The following is a 9,570-nucleotide window of genomic DNA, read 5'->3' as shown; positions in this document are numbered from 1 at the left end:
AGGGCCGAAGATGCTCTTAGGGCCGCATTTACTACTGAGCAGGACCCAGCATCCCGGGGGCTCCTGGCTGTCCCCTGAGGCTGCCTGGCTTCGCAGGTCAGCACACCTGTGGGGCTTGTCTTTCAGACCTTGGTTTTCTATTTCTGCTTTTCTCTCTCCACCCATCCTACTCCCCCTCCTCCTGTACTGGGCAAAACCCCACCTTCATAGTCTGGGTGGGAAGGACTAAGAAAGCCCACCCCCCCTCTCCCCCCCATGCAGCTGCTTGCACAGCCCTGCATGGCGCACTGGAAGGCAGTGCCAGTGCCTCCTCTGGGTCCCGCTGCCTGCGGCTCGTGCGGGTGCAGGGCCTGCGGCTGCACCTGAGGGAGGAGAGCCCAGGAGGAGGACTATGGAGACCCAAGTGTTTCGTTCTTTCCAGGAAACTGGCATGGACAGCGCTGGTGAGCGCTGGCCCAAGGCCTGCCGTTTCCGGGCCCTGCCCCCAGCCCTGGTGCCTGCCGGCCAGTGCCCCTCTCCCAGGCTCGTCTGCCAGGGGACGTGCGGCACCTCCCGTCACAGCGACTTGCCAAGGTCAGTGTGACACAGTGGCCTTGTTAACCGCCTGGCCAGAGGCTCTCAGGCCTGGAGGGCAGGCTCCTGTCTGCCTGCTGCTCACCTGGCCCAGTCGTCTCCTCAGGACCGCTTTCGACAGATGGCACGGCCAGCCCCAGAGATTTCATGCCGGCGGGGACCACGGTCACGCCTCCAGCTGTGGCAGCAATTTCTGCGGATCCTGAAAATGCACAACTTCACAGTCCACATCCAAGAGGGTCCAAGAAGGGATTTGCAGACGGGCACCAGGTCAAGGCCAAAGGCAGACAGATATTTGGGAATGAACCACCAGACTGAGCTTGCAGACGTCAGAGCTGCGTCTCGGGGATCCGGAATGCTGCGTGAGTCCCCAGTTTCCTATGATAACCTTGAAACTGATGGGCCTGGCTAGACCCTCTGGATGACATCTGGTGGGTGAGAACCGTCACCCTCGGGCCTACCTTTGTGTCGTGTCCACACTCATGCGCTGGCCAAGTGAAGTCCCATCACAGCGTCAACAAGTGAAGGGACAAGAATGGTGGGGAAATTAGCCCAACGCATGGGCCACAATCATGTAGGCAAGCAACACTGTTCCGACCCTTAGAACACGGGAACAGCTTCTGGCCATACTCAGAATTAAGTGTGAGTCTGCACCGCGGCCAGCAAGGCCCTGCTCCCTCACACGGGCTCCCTGGCACCGTCTGGGTCCCCTGTCTCTCAGGGTCCGTCAGCCCCACCTGCCCTCTCAGCTGGAGGCAGCCGGGTCTCCATCCCACAGGCCATGCCTCCAGCCCAGTCCGGTCCAGACCAAGGAGCACCAGTGGCTGGGCCCCACCGTCTGCTGCCCAGCTCAGTGCCCGGCACTGGGTGAGGCCTGGGCATCGTCATGGATACACTTGGGGAGACTGGAAGAAAGTACCTTCAGATGTTAAAAATGCTCCCTTTATAATGTGAGGTTGCAGCTGATGTAAATGGAAAACGAGATAGAGCTTTCTCTGTTTTTTGCAAGGCATCTCCTTAGCAGGTAAGTTTCCATTTCTTTCTATGAATGGATCAGCCTCTTAGTTTCATTTGTCTACTCCTGGGGGCTCTACCAGTAAACTGGCTCCCTGACCTCTTCCACGTTGAGTTTGGGGTCTTTTCTCCCGGGCTCTTTGGGACACACGTGATCTAATGAGTGTAGAGGGGCAGCAACTAGCCAAAGGCGGGAGCAGCTGAGCGTGCTTACCTGGAGGGGTTGTGGTCCTCACAGCTTCGGTGCCTTCCTGGTCTTGGAGTGGTTCTGCTCCCAAAAGAGAGAGACAGGTAAGTGTCAACCCCAGGCTGCCCCACCTGCTCTGAGGTAGCTCCCACCCCCCAGGCCCCGGGGGCCATGTGGTCTTTGCTCTGCCCCTGGCCACCTCCCAGGACAACAGCTGAGCCAAAAAGAGACCCCAGCTTCACCACCCCCTCCCCTCACACAGAGGCTTTCTGGGAAACTCAACTGCAGGCGAGTCTCTTTTTAACAGAGAAAAATGTGGCAGAAGAACTGAGTCCCTTTGCTTGCTGTGTGGCCCCAGGAAGGCTGCTGAGCCTGTTTCTCTGCGAAATGAGTTTGTTGCTTTAACAGTAGTTAAGCTCGCACTACGCTGCAGACCGAGTGATCGCGTTCCCCCAGGTCCCAATGTGGAGTCAGCAGGTCATGAGGATGGGGTCCTCGTGAATAGGATGAGAGCCCTATAAAGGGACCCAGCGAGCTCCTGCTCCCTTCCACCTGGGAGGGCACAGCAGGAAGACGGCTGGTGTCTGTGTCAGAAGAAGCCCTCACCAGACACCGGATCTGCTGGTGCCTCCACCTCGGACTTGCAGCCTCCAGAACTATGAGAAATACATTTCTGTTGTTTATAAGCCACCAGTCTCTGGCATTTTGTTCCAGCAGCTGAATGGGCTAGGCTTACTATACACAAGGTACAGCACTAAGCGCTTTGCTCAGATTAACTTCATAACAACCCCATGAGTTAGTGCAATGCCCTCCCTCCTTCCCACCAGTCTCTGGCATTTTGTTCCAGCAGCTGAATGGGCTAGGCTTACTATACACCAGGTACAGCACTAAGCGCTTTGCTCAGATTAACCACCCCATGAGTTAGTGCAATGCCCTCCCTCCTTCTGTGATGAGAAAGGTGACCTGCAGAAAAGTGAGGTCACTTGCTCAAGGTCATAGGGCTAGAAAGTGGCAGAATGCAAACCCAGGTCACCTGCTAGCATTGACCCTGGGAGCCACTTCGCTAGGCTGCAGTTTCACTGCTGGCTGAACCACAAAGACCAGAGATAATCAGTCCTTCCAGAATGCTCTGGAAAGGAAGGAACTGCCTGAAACTCTGTCCGAGATCAGGATTATGATGGTGTGATGTGACCGTCAGACTTAGACGTGCACTGATGGGACGCAGATGCTCCAGCCAAGAGTCTGAGGAGTTCTGCGCTGGGGCAGGTGGTTCCCTTCAAAGGCAAAGTGCACAGATTCAGAAGTAAAGGGATCCACATGTACCCCAGGCAGACGACTCCACCTCTTGGAGCTTTTCCTTTACCTGTAAAATGGGGGTGAAAATGGGCCTCCCAGAACCAGGGAGAATAACTCAGAGAATGTTGTATGCAGGGGCGTAGACACATGCTACCACATAGAGGTCCTCAACCATGTCTCTGCCCTTTAACCATTCTCAGTAACGAGTAGATAGTCATTATCAGTGATTTATACTTAGTAATAAAGTATCCATGGTTATTAATCACAAGCCAAATAAAGGGTTGGGACAGCTTTCTCCATCTTAGTATTTCTTGGCTTAGTATTTTAGGTAAGGGGCTGTTCTCTGCGAGTCACTGTCAGGTAATGGGAAGAAAACAAGTCTTAGCCTCACGTCGGGGGTTAGAGACCAGAACAAGTCACTTGCTGGATGACTTGGAACTTTAACCCCCAGAGCCTCCGTTTCCTGTATTGTCTGCAAAGGGTTATAGTAATTTCCTCTGGGCTCTGAACACGAGTATTTATTTAGGTGGCATTTCTCCAGGATTCAATGCTGTCCTCTGAAGGCCCCTCTACTTACTTGTCCTGGATCGAGTGGTCAGCTGACTCGTCCTGGGGGGCGTGGTCAGCTGGTCAGCTCTGGTATCAGCAGACACTGTGAAGAGAAATCAACCGATTATCAGTCAGTGATCAGTTACCAGTCCAGCTCAGCACCTTGGCCAGGCCAGGATCACCTGCAAACAAAACGGGTTTGGGAGCTGAGCCATAAGGAGAGAAGGCCCACAGCCATCTGATCAGGAAGCAAGTTGTCCACTCATTGGTGCTCAATTCTGTTCCCATTCAGTGGGTGAGGGGCCAGATTGGAGTCAGTCCTGTGTTCAGAGAAACCAGCAAATTGAAGAAAGAGCCAGCATTGGCCCTGATAGACCAAGTCCTTGTGGGAAGGCAGCCTAAGAGGGAGTTGCTTCCTGAGGTAAGGGAAGACCCACCGGAGGCCCCGAATCCCAGCCCTACCACTCAGCTCTGTGTCCTGGACAACTTCCTTCTCCAGCTCAATGTACCAGCTCAACATGAAGGTTACAGCGGTTACTTCCTAACAGTGTGTGAGCATTAAGGGGGTTATACATTCCGAGCAAGCTGTCTAGTGTCCTGCATGTGCCTTGATGGTATGTGCTGATTTTTAAAGTTCCACTGGAATTTCTGGAAGAAGATGCCAGCCCAGAATCTTCCCACGCTCTCAGTCATGTAATCCTCTGCCACCCTGAAGTCAGGTATAGTCATCCCTTTCCAGGGGTTGGCAAACTAGGGGCTGGCCCTTGACCTGTTTTTGTAAATAAAGTTTTATTGGCACACAGCCACAGCCATGCAGTGATGGATTGTCTATGGCTGCTTTCCTACTACAGTGGCAGAGCCGAGTCGCTGTAGCAGAGATCCTGTATTGAAACATTTACTGTCTGGCTCTTCACCGAAAGTTTGCCGAGCCCTGCTTTGTGCAAGGGGGCAGAGGTTGCACCACGCTCCCAAAGTCGCACAGCTGAAAGCGGGGGAGGCAGGATTCGACCCCACATCTGCCCGACTCCAACACATCGCCTCATCGCATGATGGGGACCACACTTCCTCACCAGCTGTCCCACCTGCATCTGAGGGGAGGTCATTGCAGCTAGTCCAATACTACAATGGGAATGTGGGCATTGGGGCCGCACGCCTGTCCCTGACTCACCTTCTCCTGAGAGGGCCACCAGGCTGGCGTCTGTGGGCTCCACAGGTTCCACTGAAAAAGAGCCCCAGCAGCCATGAGTGACGGACACAGTGTCCACACCACCTCCCAAGGGTCTCGGCCCAGAACAGGCTGGGTGGGGACTGCGGGGCCCAGGGAGTGGCTGTGCCGGGTGCTGCCGGACAAGGGCTGCTCCTCCGCCTGAGGGTCCTCCACCTCCCAGAATGCAGGTGCCAACCAGGCCCCAGCTCAGAGGGACTCCAGAGGCTCTGGGTTCTGGAGAGGGTGACACTGGAGCACAGGCTGTGGCAGTGAAAGGGCTGCAGAGCCGAAGGACTGGCTGTGGAGTGTGGTGTCCTGATTCGAGAAAACCTCTGTTCTAAGGGGAGGCAGGTGCAGAGGACAAAGACCGCTGGGCTCGGGAGACCTGGAGATGCAACTCACACCCCACACACATGCACACACCATATCACACGTGTGCACCCAGAAATCCACCACCCACACCCACACCAGCTCCCTCTTAACCAAGCCCTGCAGGACTATTTCTGAGAGAGACCCCAGCTCAGGAAACGGGGGACACTCTGGAGGTGCACCTTGAACTTCCCACCCCCAGGCACCCCTGGTGGTGGGGCTGGGAGAGCGTGGGAACGTTGGTGAACATATCTGACCCCTCAAGTCCGAGGAGCAGCTGCCTCCCGTGGAGGCCTGACCTCTGGGCAGGAGGGCCGTCAGCTCCTGCCTGCGGGCTGTCTCTGTGGAATGTGAGGAGGTGCTAGACTTGGCACCTGAAGACGGGCACCCACACCAGCCCCTGCCCCCACCACCAGCCCAGCACGGACCAGGGGCCAGGTGCTTCCTACCCGCAGGTGGCGCCAGGCAGAAGGCAGGGTCCAGCAGGTTCAGGGAGGAGTTGATGGTGGCCTGGGCCAGGCACTCGATGGCCGCCTTGTCGCAGGTGCACAGCAGGTGCTCGCAAGGGTCCCTGGACTCTGCGCAGACCAAGGGCAGAGCCACTTGGAATCCCAAGAGGCAACGCAGACGCCGAGGCTGAGCTCCCGACCTGCCCGCCCAAACCCCACGCCCCCTGCAAGTGCCCCCCCTCCTCGGTGAGGGTCCCGTCTGGGCCATGCGCCCTCCTTCACTCACCCCCCACCCGTCGGGCCCTCTACGGGCTCTGCTTTCAACGAAACTCTTTAGAGTCGGCCACGTCTCCCCATCTCCGCCTCGCTCTCCCGGGCCACCCCTCGCCTCTCCCCTGGGTTACATGGGTGGCCTGCTGACTCCCCTCCCTGCCTCTGCCCAGCTGTGCGTCTGTTCTCCCAGGAGGCGGGACAATTCTCTGAAAGCTCAGGTCACACCATCACACCACGTCTGTGCTTGTGTTCCGAACCTCCCACCTCAAAGTCAAAGCCACGGATCCCGCTCCCTCTCAGACCTCCTCTCCGCCCTCACCCCGGTCCTGACTCACTGGCTTCCGTTCCTCAGGCACCAGGCCCCCCGAGCCTCAGGGTCCAGGGGCCGTTCACCCGTCCACACGGCTCTTCTCCCGATGCGCCGCGCCCGTCTCTGCTCAACTGTCACCTTCTCTTGACCTTCCTACTTCAACAGGGGCCCCCACCCCGCCTCCCGTGCCTTTCCCTGACTCCGTATCCCCGACATCTCTCATCACTGTCTAATAGACGGTATCATTTGTCTTTGATATTTGCTGAGTCTGACAACCATGATAAAATTCCAGAATGTCAGGGTGTCCCCAATGCCTAGACACTTGTCTTGGACTCGGGTAGGTGCTTAACTCCTATCTGTTGAATGAGTGAATGGTGAGTGAATGAGTGAATGAATGAATGAGTGAGTGAGTGAGTGAGTGAGTGAGTGAATGAATGCTTTCAGTGTTCACTGTGCCTCTCACATCCTTCAGGGTGTCCCCAATGCCTAGACACTTGTCTTGGACTGAGGTAGGTGCTTAGCTCCTATCTGTTGAATGAATGAATGAGTGAGTGAATGATGAGTGAATGAGTGAGTGAATGAGTGAGTGAATGAGTGAGTGAATGAATGAGTGAGTGCTTTCAGTGTTCACTGTGCCTCTCACATCCAGGAAGCTCCTACTCCAGCTCGTCCACACCATCACCGGGACTGTGGAGCCGGCCCCACTGGACTCAAACCCTGGCTCTGCCACTTTGCACTGATGGGACTTTGCACAAGTTATTCCCCTTCTCCGCGCTCCCCTCTCCCGGTCTGAGAGCTGGGGTGACGGCCCCCGTGTGCCAGGTTCTTTAGAAGATGGGGTTGCTGTGAGCGAAGCGTGTGGCACTTGGGAGGCATCGGAAAGGGCGGCCCCGAGAGGCACCACCAACGCGCCTGCTCCTCTGCCCCCCCTTCCCCGTGCCTTTGCCTGCGCTGCTGCTGCCGCCCAGAGACTGAAATAAAGTGCCCGGGTGCCCCAGCAAGCAGGGTGGGCAGCTGGTGCTTACAGCACCCACCACGGCCTCTCCACCCAGCAGTCCCTCCCTCCACGCCCACCACTGCGTCCTTATCGTCCACCGGGCACCAGCTAACTGCTCTGGGAGCGTTCATTCCCATAACTCTCGGAGGCAGAGTCTCTCCCCCCCCCCACTTTGCCGTTCAGAGGAGGCAATCATCGCCCCACTGATGCTCGGGCAGCAGCCTGCCCCTCCCAAGGTCCCTGGGTTGCAACACGTGAAAATTGCAAATCCAATAACCTGTTGAGTAACTTGTGTCAACTCAGAAAGCACGCACTGCACCTCTGCTGTGCAAGGGAGAGGCCATGAGCCCGTGGCCTGGTCCAGACTGGGGCCTCTCCACGGTCCCCTCCCCGCCAGCCCCCGGGTACCTGGGATGCTCACCACACGTGATCTTCTTGCTGGCGCAGTTGACATCTGTGCTCACCCTGGTGGAGTCTTGGATACAGTCCATCTCAGCAGCCTCCTCGTGGCACCTGCGGTGCTGGAAGCAGCAGCTGGGGGTGGGGGAGGGTCAGGAGGGAGGCAGGCAGCCTGTCATCACCACATGCCTCCCGATGGTTCCAGCGGGGTCTTCTCAGACACTCGGGCACTCACTCACACACACACACACACACACACACACACACACACACGCTCACACACACACATGCATGCTCACATATGCATGCTCACACACACGCTCACACATGCTCACACACATGCACGCTTACATGCTCACACATATGCTCACTCACACGCTCACACACACGCTCACACACATGCTCACATGCTCACACACACGCTCGTGCTCTGGGAGCGTTCATCCCCATAACTCTCCGAGGCAGAGTCCCCCCCCCCCCACTTTGCCGTTCAGAGGAGGCAGTCATCGCCCCACTGATGCTCGGGCAGCAGCCTGCCCCTCCCAAGGTCCCTGGGTTGCAACACGTGAAAATTGCAAATCCAATAACCTGCTGAGTAACTTGTGTCAACTCAGAAAGCATGCACTGCACCTCTGCTGTGCAAGGGAGAGGCCATGAGCCCGTGGCCTGGTCCAGACTGGGGCCTCTCCACGGTCCCCTCCCCGCCAGCCCCCGGGCACCTGGGATGCTCACCACACGTGATCTTCTTGCTGGCGCAGTTGACATCTGTGCTCACCCTGGTGGAGTCTTGGATACAGTCCATCTCAGCAGCCTCCTCGTGGCACCTGCGGTGCTGGAAGCAGCAGCTGGGGGTGGGGGAGGGTCAGGAGGGAGGCAGGCAGCCTGTCATCACCACATGCCTCCCGATGGTTCCAGCGGGGTCTTCTCAGACACTCGGGCACTTACACACACACATGCACGCTCACATGCTCACACATGCACACTCACACATGCTCACACGCTCACACATGCATGCTCAGACACATGCTCACACACGCTCACACATGCACGCTCACATGCTCACGCTCACATGCTCACACACGCTCACACACACACACGCTCACATGCTCACACGCTCACATGCACACGCTCACACATGCATGCTCACACACACGCTCACACACATGCTCACACACGCTCACACATGCTCACACACACACAATACTGGAAGTATGTTGCCTGTGCAGCAGGTGCTGCTCTTATCAGGAGCCTTTAGGTTTGTGGGGACTGAGATGTGGGCTCTGTAACTTGCCAAGGTCAAGGCTGACCACAGCCTCCTGAGCCTCAATGTGGTCGGGCGGCACCACCACACAGGACATCAATGGAAAGAAGGAAAACTATATAGGCCGCTGATGACCTTGGGCAAGTTACTAAGTTCCTCACACAGCATAAGAATCGGGGGGAATTCCAGAAACATCCATAGGGACCCCACCCTGCCTTAGGCCCTCCGCAGGCGGCAGCAGTTATTTCTGCAATCTGGCGGCAAGTTCAAGGTGGCAGTAGCCTGCCCTCCAGGAGCCTGGAGCCCTGTCCCCGCCAGCTGAACTGTGGAACGCAATTGGAGCTGAGCGTGACCCAGAATTCTGCCAGTTTGCCGCCCTCCGTGCTGTGATCATTCTTTTTGGGTCGGAGACGGTGACGAATTACTGCTTCATTTCTCTGACTTGTAGGTTTGCAGGTGTGTTAATAATTAAAGGAAGCGCTAAGGGAGGACCCGGAAGGAAAGTGTTCCCAGAAATGGCCCCGGCACCGTGCCCGGGCAGAACCAGCTCCCCCTCCTGAAAGTCAGGGAGCTGGCTCAGGGGCCGGCCCGCTCCGGGCCCCGGAACAGGAAACAGCCCTTCCGGTCCAGAGTGACCTACACCCTCTCGGAGATCTGAAGATGGGACAGGTCTGTGTTTTAATTCC

General features: G+C 56.9%; 1 protein-coding gene across 1 annotated transcript in view; it reads right to left on the bottom strand.

The window, feature by feature from the left end:
- The window catches only part of OC90 (otoconin 90), a 32,035-nt gene that overhangs the window by 3,348 nt on the left and 19,117 nt on the right, over window positions 1-9,570 (bottom strand). The window contains exons 7-11 of the mRNA XM_014544990.1: window positions 5,645-5,773; window positions 4,788-4,838; window positions 3,648-3,722; window positions 1,802-1,855; window positions 659-775 (exon numbers count right to left, since the gene is read on the bottom strand). Of these exons, the coding sequence (XP_014400476.1) occupies window positions 659-775; window positions 1,802-1,855; window positions 3,648-3,722; window positions 4,788-4,838; window positions 5,645-5,773 (426 nt within the window). The remainder of the gene's footprint in view (window positions 1-658; window positions 776-1,801; window positions 1,856-3,647; window positions 3,723-4,787; window positions 4,839-5,644; window positions 5,774-9,570) is intronic.

The sequence above is a fragment of the Myotis brandtii genome, unplaced genomic scaffold (genome assembly GCF_000412655.1).
Source record: "Myotis brandtii unplaced genomic scaffold, ASM41265v1 scaffold390, whole genome shotgun sequence".
Lineage (NCBI taxonomy): Eukaryota > Metazoa > Chordata > Mammalia > Chiroptera > Vespertilionidae > Myotis > Myotis brandtii.
Note: the sequence above shows the minus strand (reverse complement) of the source record. Positions and strands in the feature narration are given on the sequence as shown.